General features: G+C 40.1%; 1 protein-coding gene across 1 annotated transcript in view; it reads right to left on the minus strand.

The window, feature by feature from the left end:
• LOC124132340 (fermitin family homolog 2-like) overlaps positions 1–20,198 on the minus strand; it is a 97,347-nt gene that overhangs the window by 29,075 nt on the left and 48,074 nt on the right. The window contains exon 2 of the mRNA XM_046496221.2: positions 2,605–2,838. Within this exon, the coding sequence (XP_046352177.1) occupies positions 2,605–2,838 (234 nt within the window). The remainder of the gene's footprint in view (positions 1–2,604; positions 2,839–20,198) is intronic.

Below are 20,198 nucleotides of genomic sequence, written 5' to 3' on the forward strand. Positions count from 1 at the left end.
AACCACTTAGAGTGAGATGTTTACAAGTGGGTTAAACGAAACGTTATGTCCATCTGATGACTACCTTTCAGCCTCAACAGGAAATGATTCCCTCTTGATTTAAGACGGTCAAGTGTCCCACTGACCATTATTATAAGGGTGTTATCAACACATTGAAATGTAAAACAAGCCGTCCTAAAAACATCCTTATGTTCAGGACAATTTGCCGTCCAAATGCATTTCCATTTTATGAGCTACCTGCTGGAAATTCTGAACGCATAAATGATATTACGCCTGTTACAAGATCACATGGACAACTGAGTATGTAAGTACATCATACAGACAAAATCTAATGGAGCTTAAAAGGATACTATATAATTCATATTCGACCAATTCCTGACCTAGATCTGATCACTGGGGCAGAATCCATCAATGCCTGTCATCTGTAAGTTCTTTCAGGTTTTCCTTAACTTTCTAAATATAACACCTACGAAGTAATGGGGACTGGCATCTGAACAAGGACCTGACCTCCTGACCCTCCCCCTCACCGTGTGTCCCTCCCCCTCCTGGTCACCCCCAGGTTAGATACAGTAGAGGTATAGGGGGTGCTAAATGAAGGCCTACTGTGCCTTCTTACTGGAGGGTTAGAACTCCAGGAGCTGCTTACAGATGCTAGATGCCATGTCAAATATGGTATAATACTGTATTTGCCATATTATTAAAGTGCCTCGGCCACTCCTAGACCAATCTGTGAGCCATCACACCCATGTAAGACCAAACATTTACATGGCAGTCCATATTTTCGTGTATATTACAGATTTTTTTACACAATATCTATAGCAATACAGAAGAGAACATAATTCTCTGGTAACTGTTACTGAAACACTGTTTCATTGATGTCATACTGAGTTTGTTCACCACAGCTCGATCTCTGACAACAATTTTAACTTGTGAAAGCTAATAGCTATTTAAGTTTCATTAAGACCAAAGTTAAACAAACTTTTCTTGACCTCTTTAAAACCATTTCGAGGAAATCAATGCTATCACAGATAACCTAAGCGAAGTCAAATATCTATCTGAAACTGCTCCAACCCTTTTAACATCTTGCCTGAGCATATAACACCGGGAATCCATTCTAGTTGAAAAAGGGCTTAACATTTTTGTCAATCTGTATTACCACACGAGAACTGCATGCTTATCTGAATGGAGAAGAAACGTTAAACTGAGGCGTGTTTAATGAGGCATGGTGGGGGTGAATGAAGAGTCTCGCTAGGATGGGCTCTACATCATAGACTACACTATTATAAGGTAATAGTTCAACTGACAGGGCGACCTGCTTGTACAGACTCGGCTACCATTTCATGCTCCAATAGTTCCGAGATAAGTCAATCTCCGCCTGAACAATCACTAGTGTTTATCTAAAAAATACATTTACAGATCAGTTAAGCACTGTTTATAATTAACTTTTTCACATATAGATTCATTATTGAAAGTCTGCCCGAGGAGAGGAGTCGCTTGGTCGTGTCATCCAAAAGACGTTAAAAGATGGTACTTGTTGTTACCCTGCCTGGTGCTCAGCATTAAGGGGATTAAACAAGGACTGGTTTGCTCAGAGTCAGTATACTGTGCCCAAGTGGGGTATCTCAGTGGGCTAGCACCAAAACACCAGCATTAAGTCGGAACTAGTACATTCAGCCACACACACACATATGCATGCACGACTGCACATAGCTATGAGTGAAATAATCTTGAACACAACAATAAACCCCATTTCACCTCACCTCATTATTCAAAACTCAAATAACAATATGCAACTACAAAAAAAGGCTCCTCCTCCAGAGCCCTTTCTGTGGTTAAGGAAGTATGCAGCTACTGACCTCCGATGACCTGACCTAGATATCAGCTGATTTACCCATCATGCTGTCATCATCCCAGCTCATCCCAGCTGTGATGCTATTGTTTCCAGATAGTTCTGAGAGCTGCCACCAAAATGCCATGTTCTCTTATCAAATTGATAATCCCCCAAATATTACATTACCAAAATATCAGCCCAGTGAAATATCATATTAACACCCAAATATGGTGTTTGACCATGAGCTAGTATGAACAGCTAACCGATATTGGTTGCATTTTTATGAGACCAGAATCCGGACCAGGAATACACGTGATGAAATACAGTACCCCTTGGGGAGTCTGGCTGTAGGTCCTCTTCATAAATGATACCCACAAGGCCGAAATATATTTGTGTTTTGGCAGAGAAGCCCTCAACTGATGGTGTTAGTAGGTAGGCCAAATGGTTTATTATTTTTTTTAAATATACTTTTTATGACCAGTTACATATGTGAGGAAAACACAAACAGTGCCATTATGATGATGTCATGTTACAATGTGTGACTGTGTTGTTACAATGTGTGACTGTTGTTACAAAGGGTGACTGTGTTGTTACAATGTGTGACTGTTGTTACAAAGTGTGACTATATTGTTACAAAGTGTGGCGTTGTGTCAATGTACCCAAGGACATTGATAATTGCTCATGCTTTCAAACACCAGTTTTCCTTGCCCAGAGTTTTCAGGCTGCCATGACACAGCTTGACTTTCACCGTGGTAAAAAACGTCACCACTCACCTAGCTCCTTGCACAAGCTGATGACAGCAGCGAAAACTCGAGAAGAAAAGTCAACACGAAGTTCCAAAACTTGCAAGTCAGGTAACTGCACTCGAAGATTTTTGTGCATTGGTGTGAAATGGAGGCGTGCATCGGCCTGGACATTGTACTGGTCTAGAGTTGACCGTGTGCGATCCAACCACATGTTCTTTTCCGGCCACCATAATAAGTGATCTGACCAATCCAAGGCAATATCTGAAAGAAACAATGACAAGTATTAGATGGATCTATGACGAACAGGAATACAATTCATCCTTCAATCTTTCCTATAACCAGATGTTTGTGTCGTAACTCAAACTGCACATCTCATCTCATAGCTGATTGGCTGTATACATGTAATGAAACATAATGTGAATAAAGCCACCAACCCTTTCCATATCCAATAGTGAGTGAGTGAGTGAGTGAGTTGGGTTTGACGCCGCTTTTAACAGTATTCAAGTTATATCAAGGCGTGTCAGCTTAATGTGGGAGGAAAGCCCGAAGTGATGCAGGTCTCAAACGTTTACCACTTCGGTGAAAACCCACGAGCACGGGTATGGTGCTGACAAACCTAGAAACATAATTGGGGAGAACTGGGATTCGAACCCACAATCATAGGTTTCTGGCGTGCCCAAGGTACGCAACTCTGCACAGCGAATCGCGGCGCCTTAGACGACTGGGCCACCCATGCCCCCCGATATCCAATAGAAATCTCTGCATAAAGCAGAGTCGAGTGTACAATTCTGACTATACCAGGAGCATGTGTTTATGAATTACTGTCAAATAGTAATGAAGCCAGGTGTCCGCAAAAAGGTTAGCATATCCTGCGCCTAGGTGGCACCCATCACAAACACATACAAAGGCAAATCAATTGTTCAGCTCATGATGTCAATCACTGGATTTCTGGTCCAGACTTGATTATTTACAGACGGCCGTAATCTAGCTGGAATATTGCTGACAGCGTCGTTAAACAACAAATAAACAAACAAACAAAACATCAAGCACTACATAGAATATTTGATTTTCATTGACATGACTTTCTTGTTAGTTGGTTATGAAAACAAACGTCTCATCTTTCTCACTTCTTTTAATTTAAGTAGCATGAATGCAACGAGGAAGAAAGAAGACACATTTTTCACCCTCTGACAAGTTCATTAAGTAGAAAATATGCGCCACAGCTCCTAACCGCAAAATGAAACATAAATTGATCGAAAAATGATTTCATATCCAACCCGTACTCATCTCCCCTGGTGTGGCAGTCAATATAAAATATTGGGGGTTGACAAGTACAAGTCATGTTTCTTCATTACCTCACGGTGTGACATGACGAACATGACACTGCCTCAACAACACTGTTGATCTCCCTATGAGGGAAGGTTGTTAATGATGTTAAAAGGCTAACAACGATTGCTAATTGTGATGCATACTTGGTGCAAAAGTATTTACAGGAGATTGAGTGGCGCCAAATACTTTCCATTTAACTCTCATGATACACATTTGTTGACAAAATCAACAAAATTTTATCTTTACAAGATAACCTACATCTCAGGTTGCCAAAACATGACAAAGCATTTGAACTACGCCATTTAAATTGTTTTTTCGTGACTGTCAAATCCTATTCAGACATTTATAACACCAGGACATGAATACAACAATAAAAAACAAACATATTTGACACCGAAAGCTACAAAGCTACACTCAGGTGATACATACAAAACACTTTAAACCCATATGAGTCATCCGTCTTTATTCATAAATCTTTTAAGTTGTGAATCAGCTCTTGAGAAATCAAGTAACAGCAGTGTAACATTTTCCTTACAACTACCTCACATACACTGCAATCAATATTGTCATCTGCCAGACGAGAAACAGCTCCACTTGTCAAAAACGTAATCGACAAACGGAAGCAGAACAACAGGATCACCAGCAGCAAAGTCTTAAATGAAACACATTTTTCTATGTATCCATTACCTCACATTTAGAGAATACAGCGCAACAAGCCTGGTACAGTTAATAGGACAACACTACCTGAAGTCAAACAAACCCTTTGGGAGTTGAATCAATAAACTGTCTTTAAGAAAGTAGTATTTGATACAAAGATTCTTCAGGGTTATGTCCCCTGTGTATGCTCATTGTGATGGAGTGCTATTATCATCTAATAGTCTGTGTTCAAAGGGAATTGTATTTCAACCATCAATACCAGATTCTGCCTCAAAGGAGTTTAAAGCTTGAAGTTTTGTAATGTGAAGTTTAACTGCTAATTTGTATTTTAACTTGTTCATGTTAGCTTCATTTCCATTTGTATTTGATAATAGTGTTCATATGGGTGCATGCTACGACATATCACATTTATCAATATTATTATTAATATTTCATCAAAACCCCAATGACAGTAATCCTAATCTATAGAACATAAAGGTTTGAGGATAATTCTTTTACAGGCATTCTCATTATTCAGATTTATAGGAGAGAAGAAGGATATATTTATTTGCACCATGCTGTGAGGTTAATAATCAGAAGTTGTAGATAGGGTATTGCTATAGCTCAGTGCGTCCCAATCATGCCTTGACATGCAAGGCGACCACACGACACTGCCTATTTCCCAGCGCCATGCAGCGCCACTCCACACACAAGATGATCATTTACCAGTCTGTCAATACACCTCCGCAGGGGGCGGCACAACACCTCCAACAATCCCACCTCTCCATTCTTCCAGTTGTCATGGATTGCTGGACTATGAAGCTGTCGGATGAGACAGGATCACTGACAACGTTCCAACTAGTCATGGAGTGAGTGAGTGAGTGAGTTGGGTTTAACACCGCTTTGAACAGTATTCAGTTCTGTCACAGTGCCTGCCATGGACAAACCAACTCTACCACAACAGTGGGTCAGAAGGTCACATGTTTAAGTATTTCAATATAGGAAAATCAGAGCTCAAGGCCTTATCAGGTTTTATTCTTAATTTCAAACACAAGTATTGTTTTATAACAGTTTGTGAAGTCAACCTGTGGTTTGAGGTTTACTTATATAAGTCCTTTCCTTGAAAGTTGCAATGACTTTCTAAATAGTTGTCATCCACTTTAGACAACCTGATGCTAAACCTGCCAATGTGAAAATCGTTATTCTCAAACAGTGGAAGTCAGGGACAGTGGTCCCCAGTGTATGTCCACCTGGTCACACCCACTCTCAAGGAGGAAAACTCATCAGTATTCTGCAGCAGTCTACAAGGTACATGTCATGTATTAGCAGAACTATTAACCTTTCTCAAGGACCGGGCTATTCTCTTGGTATGCTCACAATCCATCATCTGTCAGAGTACTCTCTGTCCAACCCTTTTACCCCACATGAAAATACACACACTGAAATCCAGGAATTCATCCATCTCCTCCAGCATCTTCAACTGCTGACATATTGACTGCTAAAGCATAACAGTACAGAACGCCATTAAGATCACAAGCAGCCATTAGTTAAGAGCGAGTGAGCTCTGATTTACGCCGCTTTTAGCAATATTCCAGCAATAGAACGCCGGGAGACACCAGAAAAGAGACCTTAAGTGTGACGAGCGAAAGCTTTAACCACTAGGCTACCACAGCGCCCCCATTAATTAAAACGAACATGGAGCGAGCGAGTGAGTGAGTGAGTATGGTTTTACACCGCTTTTAGCAATATTCCAGCAATATCATGGCAGGGGACACCAGAAATGGGCTTCACACATTGTACCCATGTTGGGAATAGAACCAGGGTCTTCAGCATGATGAGAAAACACTTTAACCACTAGGCTAACCCACCGCCCAAGACAAACATGAATCATAGCTGTTCTTCTCACCGAACTAAATTGTCTTGAAGTAGTGACCGAAACAATATTGTCACTAACAATAATCCCAACCAGTACCTGACAGTACACTGACACCCCTAGAATATGACCTTGAGAGTGTGAAGCCATGAAGTCAGGCCACTGGGTAAATTGCCTGACTGTAGTTGGTCAGTAATTGGCTATATTACTCTGATATCTTGGGGGGAGAAGGGTAGGGGAGAATGGGTCATCAGGTGTCTTGACAACTACTTATCAGTTTGGACGCTGCCAGATAAGTGTTGACAGGAACAGTCGCTGCCTGGGCCGGATCACAGATGCAGTAAGATGGTGGCTATCTCCTGGGGATTCATCATCAGACAGCAAACAATTACCTATCAGGGTGGATTAGCCCTTGTTATCAGGTTTTTGACAACAAAGCCAGCAACTTGGACAGGACAAATCTGCTCAACGGTTGGTCAGTAATTGGAGGTTTTTAACTTGTCAGGTCAAATACTTACTAGACCGTGACTTTTATTGTTTGGGAGTACAGGCTTCATAAACATCATGTCAGTCTTGATTTTCTCTTGTTCTCCGATATACCTGTGAGAATTTACTGTGGACATCAGGGGACTTGTCATTTGTTTGATGCTGTTGTGTCAGTGGACGTTTGACATCTGCTCTGTCCGATTATTCAATAAATAACTGTGTGTTCAGTCAATGTGCCAAGAATATAGGCTATACATATATTGGCCATTTCATTTGTTGTTGTAGGGTTGAGGGTTGGGTGTTTGGGAGGATGAGGATGGAGGTCAGGGGGAAGGGTGAGGGGAATGGGGGCGGGGGCAGTGGAGGATTAGGTAGGGTTGTTTAGGGGTTGAGGTAGGGATGTGGGTCAGTGATGCAGGGTGATGGAGTGAATGAGAGCTGGGTCGGTGTGTGTGGGTAGAGGGGTGGGGAGTGAATGAGAGCTGGGTCGGTGTGTGTGGGTAGAGGGGTGGGGAGTGAGGGTTGTATGTATGTGGGTGTTGGGTTGGGGAACACGGCATGGAAGCCATCTCACCATAACAGGTTCAGTAACACAGTGTTAACATAAGCATCTCCACGGGATACAGCGTTAAAACTTTTTAACATCATTCAGCAGACAACAAAGATAAGACATGAACAACGATGTGTCTTCATCCCCTCACTGCAAGACCATACAACACAGTATCACCACCAGGCAACTCCACAACTACAAAAGCCAGCTTCATGGTGATGCAGTCAGCAGATCCCCTACATGTACACATGTCTCAGCCTCCACAGATGATTCTAACTGATCTGGGCTATTTTGGGTAGGAAATCCGGAAGTGCCAACTGTCGAGCTGATGAAGGAGTTTCATCTAATCGCTACCTACAGGCAGCCCAGATATGCTGGAAGAGCTACATGCACACATTTCCTGGTGCATTTAGCCGCATCAGAGAATCCAAGTGGTATGGAAAACACATATCAAGATAGAAGAAACGCTACTCTACAGGTCGGCCAAATGGTCCATCCTCAAGGTGAAGGTTGTTTGTCTCATAACAGCAATACCAGAACCTCCTGAAGGTAATTTTACGATGGCTGTGTTTGTGAAGAGATACCTCGCCACCTGTTGAAGGAGCCTGATTGTCAAGTGGCTACAGGTACATCATTTACTGAAAATTTGCACATCTTGGACAATTTGTAAACAGTTTTACAATCATCTCAGAAACTGAATCACTTGCCGAAACCAATGTTTGAAACTACAAGGAGCTCTTGGCTCAATATCGTTTATTCCAATAGTATTTTGAACCCAGTTGCTACTGTCCAAACTTAGGGGAGGTCCTAGTGTCCTTAGGTTTACTCCTATAGTATGAATCTAGGCACCCCCTACATCTTGAATACTGGAGTTCAACCTGTCAAATTCTTAACCTCAATAAATTATTTTCCACATGAATGACATAATGAGGTGCAGATTTTGAAAGTTGCTGGACTATGCTAAAAAAAATCATTATCTTTCTGAAAGCCAGAATTCAAGAATGCTACAACTGACAAAAGCCATGTTCACCGCCCTGACCTAGAACTGGCACACCAAGACAGAACTCCTGAATAGCAAATCTCCAGCATACAACCTGACAGAATTGCTGAATAGTAAGTCTACAGTATACAGCCTGACAGTATTACTGAATAGTAAGTCTACAGCATACAGCCTGACAGTATTACTGAATGGTAAGTCTACAGCATACAGCCTGACACTATTGCTGAATAGTAAGTCTACAGCATACAACCTGACAGTATTGCTGAATGGTAAGTCTACAGCATACAACCTGACAGTATTGCTGAATGGTAAGTCTACAGTATACAACCTGACAGTATTACTGAATAGTAAGTCTACAGCATACAGCCTGACAGTATTGCTGAATAGTAAGTCTACAGTATACAACCTGACAGTATTACTGAATAGTAAGTCTACAGCATACAGCCTGACAGTATTGCTGAATGGTAAGTCTACAGCATACAACCTGACAGTATTGCTGAATGGTAAGTCTACAGCATACAACCTGACAGTATTGCTGAATAGTAAGTCTACAGCATACAACCTGACAGTATTGCTGAATAGTAAGTCTACAGTATACAACCTGACAGTATTGCTGAATGGTAAGTCTACAGTATACAACCTGACAGTATTACTGAATAGTAAGTCTACAGCATACAACCTGACAGTATTGCTGAATGGTAAGTCTACAGTATACAACCTGACAGTATTACTGAATAGTAAGTCTACAGCATACAGCCTGACAGTATTGCTGAATAGTAAGTCTACAGTATACAACCTGACAGTATTACTGAATAGTAAGTTTACAGCATACAGCCTGACACTATTGCTGAATAGTAAGTCTACAGTATACAGCCTCAGGCCTACTGGGATAGATAGTTCATTACCAGATTAACACTTTGACATTACAGGATTGGTACGTAGTCACACTCACAACATGAGGTAAGGTTATTGTCGGAGGCTGGTTTCCAGGTCCACGTTACACTCTAGTACCCTGAAACCTTGTTAGTCCGGACCCTGATAGTACCACACTCTTCTTCAGGATGATCGTGGTCAGTGTCTGAGTATACTGGAGACAACATTACCCATTCACAATTCGTTAATCCAGAAACTGTTAATCCAGACAGTTTCCCAAGGAATGATTCTGTCCATGAATGGTTACGTTGTACTATCAAAACAGGGGTAGAAACCCTGTCCTAAATCACAAGAATCCCCGGGATATACAGATGTCTGGAATCTATTCATGATTTCAAAAACATCTTCAACTGTGCAAAGAAAAACCTGTTTAACACATCTATTAATCTGAAAATGTGAGAATGTCCCACTTGATGGGTTTATCACAAGATGGAATTTTGAGATAATTTCAAACTATTGCCATGTACACTCACTTCCACAGTCATACGAGGTGGTGGGATAGGTTAATGGGTAAAGTGTTAGCTCATCAACCTCAAGACCAAGGTTTGAATCCTCCTCATGGGTACAATATGTGAGTCAGGTTGTGTCCCTCACTGGAATATGTCTAAAATTGGTGTAAAACCAAACTTGCTCACATATACATGAATAAGGGATGGAACCAGATACCAATTTCTAACAAATACAATATTAATATTTTTCTTCCAAATTTCACAGTGTAGAAAAAGCCTCAAAACAAGCTCCAGGTCTTCAAACTCAAACTTCCATGATCTTTTGAATTTTTTTTAATCAAAATCCATTCCCCCAAAAGATAACATTATTGAGTACCATAATGAACACCATATTTCCTATATGGAGAACATATAATTAGATACAGCCCCTGCACGATACCGCTGCTTATATTATGTCATGACATGACACATGCTATGGCAAAAGGAGAAAATATTGCTGAGTAGTAGTGGGGGTGGTGGAGGTCAGCAAGGTGGCACTTGTGTTGTGATCTCAGACAAAAGAGGGGAGCTCGGAATGCCAGTGTTGTAAGTCTCTATCACACATACACTGGCCATTCTTCAGCAACTGCTGTCATATCCTAGCAGAGACATGCTGTATAGGCCCTCTGATCCCTGGGAGCTTGGAATTTGTCACTGTTGGTTCTCCGCTTTGTAAGTCATTGCGGGCACACGGATAAAAAAAGGGAAGACTTACACTGAGTCAACTGGCTTCTTTCCAACACAATCTCATGACAAATTCTACATAAGTTTCTTCATAAAAGAACGGGGGGCCTAGTGGTTAAAGCGTTCGCCCGTCACGCAGAAGACCCGGGTTCGATTCCCGACATGGGTACAATGTGTGAAGCCCATTTCTGGTGTCCCCCGCCGTGATATTGCTGGAATATTGCTAAAAGCGGTGTAAAACCATATTAACTCACTCACTCATAAAAGAACGAATGGATATATACTCACCACCAAAAGAAACACGAATACCACACATGTTGGTAAATATATAAAGACTTTCTCATATCCATGAGATATTAGATTGGTTTGATGCACAAACGAACAAACTGGCATGATGTGTGAACCAGTGCTCAGGAACGCATCACATGTGACGTCATAGATCCATGACTCAAGATGCACCATTTGTCTCATGCAGGATCAGTGTGTAAAGTTTGGAAATCATGTGCAGCACATCGCGATAAGAATTAAGACACTGTGGTAACACTTGACTGATTGTTAGTTTTGTCATACTTCTCGATATGTTTCTATGGTGTGCGTTTCTTTTTGTGATTTATGATTTTTTATTTTTTTTGAGTTCATCAAAGATTGAGCTATCAGGCACTGAAACTAAAAACTATTGGCTGTTGGCTCCTGTCATTTAAATCCGTAAAATAACTCCTGTTTTCCTAGAATCGACAGACCAAAATTGCTAATGATGGAGTTGGACCGAGCTGATTACACATGTCGACTGTCAAATGGTGTCAGTGTTAACACGCAACAGTCAAGGTCAGGACCTGCTACCTTGGCTGCCGCCAAACAATGTAGGTAGCAATTGTTGCCACGTGTGACCTCCGACCCTGCAGTCAGCAACACTGGCAACAATGAGGAATTCTTTCAACAGGCTACTACAGCCTGTCATAAACACTCGGCCACACACACCCATCTATTGTCTAATTCCACAGACTGGATTCACCACTGATGCCCCTGTCTCACATCTATCTATTCTTCAGTCGGGTAGCCTAGTGGTTAAAGTGTTCTCTCATCAACCCAAAGACCTGGGTTCGATTCCCACATGGGCACAATTTGGGAAGCCCATTTCTGGTGTGCCCTGCCATGATATTGCTGGAGTGAGTGAGTGGGTATGTTTTTTCGCCACCTTTAGCAATATTCCAGCAATATCATAGCGGGGGACACCAGAAATGGGCTTCACACATTGTACCCATGTCAGGAATCGAACCTGGGTCTTCGGCATGACAAGCAAAAGCTTTAACCACTAGTCTACCCGACCGCCATGATATTGCTGGAATATTGCTTAATTAAGAGGCTTAAAACCATACTCACTCATTCTATTTCTCCAATGTATTTCATTCATGGGATTCATTAAGATAATAAGTGTATGATATTTTATGAAGATGACAGCACAAGTAATAATAATGATACCAAGGGACCAGGTCACACATATGTAAAGTGTAACGGGTGCTAGGGACCTACTCTGCCCCCCAAATTGAATACCGTATTCGACATAATAAGCGCCCCGCTCTAATAAGCACCCACGGCGATATTTGCTGCTATATTGGCGAGTAAACAATCCTAATTAGCACCCCTTCCGATTGATCAATGTACACAAGACATATTTATTTGCGTATATGCACACTCGTGTGTTATATGCACCCTTAATTATGGGCAATTAAATTCTGGAATAATATATCTGTCGTACATAAACATTTCAGGCTGTCACCATAAACCACAAAATTTATCTTTCAACTCTTTTTATCTTTTTTCCACCAAAATAATATTCTAATAAGAGCCCCCTATTTCTAATTTTGAGAGCGCCCTGGGCGCTTATTACGTCAAATACAGTAACAGGCAATTTGAAACATTTTTCAGGAAAACACACAAATATGTAGTAAAATATCATAATTAATGATTGACCAACAAAGACAAATACCTATAATCACAATAAGCAGCAGTAGAAACCAACATTTTGAGTCCACTAGTCCTTATAATGATAACATATAAACCCTTTAAAATGGTTTATTGGGCAGTTTGGCAAGGACTACAGGACTAGTGCCAATTTCTTAAGCTGATAAGGCAAACCAAAATGATATATACAAGCAACAAATTACTTTTTGATATCATTTGTCTACACAGATGTCTTCACACTGCAAAAATCTTTCCATAACCTGATATCAGTTTTCACATTCCAGGGTTATCAGTGATCACATTAATAAATCTCAGTGTTTAGACTGCAGCTGTCAGAGCATTCCATTCACCACTCCATGCCCCGATCATTCATGCCACTACACCCCTGACTCATGCAACCTTTTTTACACTCAAATCCACAGTTTTACTGTTGAATTCCGTCCCACTACTTGCCAAGCCTTTACCTAATACCCTCTCTGGGGGCTCCAGTCCTGCCACTCTGGCACTGACGACAATACCAGACACTTGGCGGAGCAACTCGGCAATCTAAACACTGGAAGATATTCCTAAACAATATCTAACCCTGTACTGCGGATAAACCAAAAGTTGCCTGAACTTGATGGTCTGCTATATTAACATCTAGACTTGCACAAGTCTCTAAGGCAATAATTATTAGCTTAAATCATAATTTCTACATTATTTAAATAATAGCAAGTTGTCCCTAAAAGAGGCTGCAGTCCTACTGTCCACATACCTAGACTTGCCTATTAGGAAGATAGAATTACTACACATCCCTGGATCTATCTTTCAGTACAGCCTTGGAGCAAGGCTACCCCAACATGGTAAAAGGCAACTGGAAATAGTAAATAAATCTATTATTTCCCTTTAGGTGAACGATCCACTTTTCTACTTTACACACAGAATGAGACAAAATCTGACAAAACAATAGCACCATCCACTTCATTCTGAGTACACTTGATCCATAAACAGCGAATATTATTCCTAATGCAACTGGAATAGCTACCAGCCCAAAGTCTTTAGCTCAATAAACTTTAACACACTTAAACCATTATGTGATATTGTTGTAACCGGTCGCCACAGTGCATGGTGTGCTCACTGTTTATATGACAAGAGCTGAAACAGCCTGCAACGTGCTGCACAGCTTGCTGACTGCCCTAAGTGCATCAGTGTAGATTGTTTGCATTGTTCTATTTCAACCTATGTTTAAACGGAGTAAACACTTGCAATTAAACTCATTTCATTGTTCTCTTTGTTTCTGTGCTAAATCTGTCTAAAAGTGCAAAATTGATACAGGAAACGGTATTGGAAGCGTGAAAATAACATATAGAATGTTTGAATGCAAAAAAAATAACTTAAGCACTGTACTTTACATTTCTAGTCATCTAGTATTTGACATAAAAAATGCAAAAAGATTATTTACTGTTGATACCCCAATCAAAACAGCATATTTTGTCAGAACAAATGTTTTAAGTTAATGCTTTTGTTTTGTCAAAAATGACGCATGGTGTTGTCTGACACCAAGCACAACCCTTCAGCCTGCACCACATATGTTGATATACATACCGGTAAATCAATATAGATGATACATCACTGTTTAACTCCACTTATGTTAACATTAACATGTTGACATCATTAATGTTAACAATGCCTTCTTTATCAACATAGATACCTGAATATCACAATTATCAATATTGACAATTCCTGTATATATCATTATCAATGACATCAGTATATATATATCATTATTATCAATATTGATCATGTCTACAAATACCAAAATTGACAATATATATCATCACACCAACATTCTCAACAATTCCTTTCTAAATCAACAGTGATGACAGGCACCAGGATATACCGATTTTAATGCTGTCAATATACATATATATTGACCACCGACCTATCAACGTTGATGACATCAGTATGTCAACGTAGGAGTGTGAAGATTGCTGTGATAAACACCTGCTGGCATTGTCCCATCTGCTGACTCGGCCAAATCTGATGTAAACACTGGACTTGACATAACTCAGTGGCTGCCATGTAGACGGGGAGACGAACACCATCAACAGATGTCTTCTGTCACAGACTGACGACTCCCACCTATTACCTCCAATTTATCAATTTCTAGGTTTTTATCGTTTGATCTGTAACGCAGTCATTAATTCTCACAGACATTTATCATTAGTCGCTATATACACCTGCCAAAGAACAGACTTGCTTAGTCACTTGCTCTTTTAATTGATGTATTCAGGAAACGTTTAAGAAATTTTCGACTGGTCTGTTATGGTTCAATCAATGACGGATGCCTCAATTATTCAATATGTTAGTTATGGTCACCGACAGTTTTAGTATGCATATTGTTGACAAAATGTTTACAATGTAAAAAAACTAAAATAAATATCAAATATGCACAAACCATATTAGCTTGCCTGTGGCAGAGGTCAGTAAATTCTAAAATTTGAGCACTTTCTTATAGGCTGTCCGGAGAGTAAATAGTCCAAAGTACATGTAGACAAACACTGTTAAGGTGAGTGGGTGAGTTTGGATTCGATTCGGGGTAAAATGGTCTTCAAAAGGTGACTACTCTTGTGGTAAGACGCAACTAACGGGATTGGGTGGTCAGGCTCACTGACTTGGTTGATGCATGTTATCGTTTTCCAAATGCGTGGATCACTTCTTATGATGTCAATCACTGGATTGTCTGGTGCAGGCTCAATTATTTATAGACTGCCATCATATAGCTGGAATATTGTTGAGTGTGGCGTTAAACAACAAATAAACAAACATGGAACAGGAATTCAGTTCAGTCACGGCGTCTCCAAAGAAATGCAGATCTTAGATGTTTATATTTCTGACACACCTAAGGGACATAACTCTGCACAGAGAATTATGGCGCCAAAGTGGTTTATTGTTACGTCCATACTTCATAATTTCAAAGACATATGCTGACTCCATGGAGATTCTGGATCAGAAGACGATTCAACACGGTAAGCCACATGATCATCATGCAAGAGTCATCGTATCCTGGATCACTGCTCCTGCTATCGTCCACTTGTTTCCTGGTCAGGCTAGATTATTTACAGGCAGCAGTGACATAGCTAGAACAATCACTCACCATTTGTCTGATAGGAATTATTCATTGGCAGAAAAGTCATTGTTGTGAGGGTCAAGGTCAAGGTCGAATGAATCACAATAAGTCATTGCTGTTAACATCAGTAAATGTTTGACTTTTATCAACCTTGAGTCAAACATAAACTGTACTGAGTAAAGATCCTAACACTTCATGAAGAACAAACGCATTTCAAAGAGCTACCGAACTTCTTTCTGAAATTACCTGTTCCAGGACAATTGGGTTCCGATACATATGAAGCTACCGATACTTGCTGACATACACCGATACTTGCTGACATACATCGATACTTGCTGACATACACCGATACTTGCTGACATACACCGATACTTGCTGACATACACCGATACTTGCTGACATACACCGATACTTGCTGACATACACCGATACTTGCTGACATACACCGATACTTGCTGACATACACCGATACTTGCTGACATACACCATAGATTATGATTCAGCTAGAACGTTCAACAGGCTCTTTACAAACCAATAAAGTCTCACCATGCCTAGAGAGGATGATTCAGAGGCCCTAAACCTGGCAATACACACCAACATGGGTAGCCCATGTAAAAGAGAAAATGATGACAGTACAGCTATTCTTCACTATTAGATTACCAAGTTGAAAGCTGCACGTCAGCTTGGTTACAATTTCTAAGTTATGCCGGTGATGAAAGGTTTCTGGGAATAGAAATTAGTTCAGGTTCTTTATCTACCTCTAATAATAGTCCTGGTATCATGAAGATGGGAGATTGGAAGGTTCGTCTTGGGTTTTCATTATAGGAATGAGTGCTTGAAAAAGTCTAGTTTCACATCAGGAGAGAGTTGCGTTGTCATGGAAACCAGACTTTCCGATTCCTTACAAAGTATGCCAGCCTGCTACAGAAGCAAGAGACCTGGAATTCTACCTTTTGTTGTGGTGGCTCAAGTTACACACCAGGCAGATACAAGGTATTTTATTGTACAAAACCACCTCAAGGTAGAAAATCTCTACAACAAATACAACATCTTTCACATAACTCGACATACTTGACTAACATAAATGCAAACAGTGGATAATATGGGATTAATAACAGCATTTACAAGAATTATGTAGCAACAATTGGTGAATTAATGGCGGCAGCTCTTCGAGAAAATATATAAATAATATTATACACACTTTTTGCAGTGACATGGCTAGGACTTGGCATACATGCAGCAGTTGACTTTATCATTTAAGTTGCTAAGATAAATTTTCAGCATCGATAAAACAATTTCAGAAAGGCAGAAAGGACAGTGCCGAGAAAAGTGAATATCAGCTAGCACATCTTGTCAGGTGGCGCTTTCAAACTATGCTTGAGGTCCAACCCTTCCGATGTTGATCAAGATAATTACACAATCAATCTGCCTGTCCGCTTCGCCTACTTGTTGCCCTGTATTGGGTTATTTATAAGAACAGGATTTGAGTGCACAACTTTCACATGTTGCCTGTGGCATTTTTCAAGGTGAAAATCTGTACATGTCAGGATGATCTAGCTGATAACGTGATGCCTAGACTTGCACAAGTCTCTAAGGCAATAATTAAATATTTAAAATATCATTTCTAGATTATGTACATAATAAGAAATAGTTGTCGCTTTAAGAGATTGGAGTCCTTACTTTCCATATATCTAGACTTGCCTATAAGGAGGATAGAATTACTACACATACATGGACTTTTCCTTCAGTACAGTCTTGAGCAAGGCAACGTGAAGCCTTAACAAAATGGTTTATCTCTCTTGGACCAGCTAATGGAGTCCGCTTAGTCAACAGTTGTCCCTTCTTTAGATATTTTCTTCATTGCTTAAGTACAAATACATGTACTACCGGTGTCTGTTGGTTGTTCGTCGTTAACGATGGACTCAGTAATGTTCCAGGTATATGACAGCAGCCTGTAAATAGTCAGGTTTGCACCAGGTAGTGATCGTCAACAGTTACTGTAACCACTCGATCCTCACCTGATTGGGCACTTACATCAAGCAAGGGGTGCAGGGAACCTATTCTACCCCATACCCCGACAGCTAAAGTCAACAGTGGGATTCCGGGTAAGAACAGATCCCTAGTGAGAGTCGACCAAATAAGTCGAGTTGTCAAGGTTGAAGACTTGGTTGATTGCGTGTCATGGATATCTACAGTCTGCCCTCATATCACTGGAAGAGTTTGGCATTCAACAAACAAAACACAATGATAGATGCAGTGATAAAAGGATTATTATGAATTTGATCTTCAAGATCATTCAACCAGAATCTTTAAGATTTTTGGGTTTGATGCTTAACGCTGCACTCAGCTATAATCCAGCTGTATGACAGTGGTCTGTAAATAATCGAGTCTAGACCAGACAATCCAGTGATTCACATAAGGAGCATCAATGACATGCATTAACCAAGTCAGTGAGCCTGACCACACGATCCCTTTAGTCGCCTCTTACGACAAACATGGGTTGCTGAAGACCTATTCTACCCCGGATCTTCACGGGTCAGAAGAAGTATGTGCCAGGTGTCAAACTAGAGTATTCTACAAATCTTCTAAATGAATGTCACTTTCATGCTGTAGGCTGTTGAATCGTTCCAGTTCTAGCCTAACACAATGCCCCACTTCCTGACCTACTGTTTCACACATGCTAATGGGCAGTATGCACTGTGTATCCTCCATTGTATCAAATAGCTTTCTTCCTACACTTTCATCACACCACTTTCAAATAAAACCACTTAGGCCTTTAGCTTTGGTTTACATGCATTTTTTCGTAAAACCTTGCGTCAGTGGTTGATATAAACATTGAAATCAGACTGGACCTTCAACATTGAATCAATCCTATTCACGATTAATTTTGGTCAGTGGACCAAGTAATATTTATAAAATGAAACTTCCCACACCAAAATCCTTGTCTATGAACAGGGATAGACATTACACTAGTCTGCTAGCCCGGACCAGCTTTGTTAGTGTAAAAGATGCCTAAGGGCCAGTAGAATCAAACATTTTGGGGGTATTGCTAATGATATCACTATTCAGGTTCATAAGTGGAATTTCTCGGTTAATTTCTATCCCTGGTGAAAATCAGAGTGAGTGAGTATGGTTTAATGCAGCTTCTAGCAATATTCCAGAAATATCACAGCAAGGGACACCAGATATGGGCTTCACCCATTGTACCCAGGAGGGGAATCAAACCCGACATTCAGTATGCTGAGCAGACACTTTAAACACTCAGCTACCCTCCTCTCCACTTAAAATGAGAACTTTAGTCCACAAAGTGTCCAGACATTAATAAATAGGTCATATGCAATGTGTGTCTACATGTGATGAAATCAACGTGCACCGACACATGCTGTCACTCATGTCACTGTGTGGGTGTCAATAGCACTTGCTGATTTGGAAGACGACGTGAATATAGTCACAGCCTTGACGTCAAATAGCGCATGTGGGTATGACTTTTAACAATGAAAACTAAAGAATTTAACTCATATAAAAACATTTTTTTGCAAAACAGAAAATACACTTTTCATATAATGATGAAATGTTTTTTAGCATAACAATTACACCTACATTCCATTGTCTAAGTATGAAAATTAGTCTGGTATATTGCGTAGCTGGCATATTAAAACAGATAACATCACCATCTGTGTTGATGTGTGGGTGTGTATTATTAAAATAATCTGAACATCAGTGGTGAACAAACTCACAGTAACCATTAAACAAATACTTCGCTTTGTACCATGCCAATACCTTTGATCTCTGCCTGCATGAATAAACTCACCATCACTACACTGGTTGCACAACAGTTTCAGCAACAGAGATCCATGGTCACATCTGTAGAACTGGTATCAATACCAAGATAAAATACCAATATTGTCTCACATCTGTGGGGCAATCTATGTAAGGCCAAAATCAATTAATTAATAGATTTTCATACAAATTGTTCGAAACATGAGGTGGGAACATTAATTTCAAATATTGTATTTGTTTGAAATAAACTGTGAAAGGCATCTGTGGACTTACTGTTGATGGTCGTTATTCATGTGAAGTATATTTGGTTGTTGGACTAGAAAATTTGAATTTGGTTGAAAGAAGGGACCACATATTGCTCTTCATCTGTTGATACCTTCTATGCTCTATTACTGCTATACATTGATGTTCATGGATTTGTTAAAACTGAACTGTACTATGGGCCATATGGCCTTACATACTGAATAAACCGTCTGTCTGCCACCCTTACACTTTACTATGCTAGTTTACTGTTATACCACATTAACATCACACTTTACTTGCTATATTACTGTTATACAACCCTAACATCCCACTCTACTTTGCAATTTTACTGTTATACCACATTAACATCACACTTCACTATGCTATATTACTGTTATACCACCCTAACATCACGCTCTGCTATGCTATATTACTGTTATACCACATTAACATCACACTCTACTATGCTATATTACTGTTATACAACCCTAACATCCCACTCTACTATGCTATATTACTGTTATACAACCCTAACATCACACTCTACT

This window comes from Haliotis rufescens, unplaced genomic scaffold (genome assembly GCF_023055435.1).
Source record: "Haliotis rufescens isolate VD_foot unplaced genomic scaffold, xgHalRufe1.0.p SCAF_3, whole genome shotgun sequence".
NCBI lineage: Eukaryota > Metazoa > Mollusca > Gastropoda > Lepetellida > Haliotidae > Haliotis > Haliotis rufescens.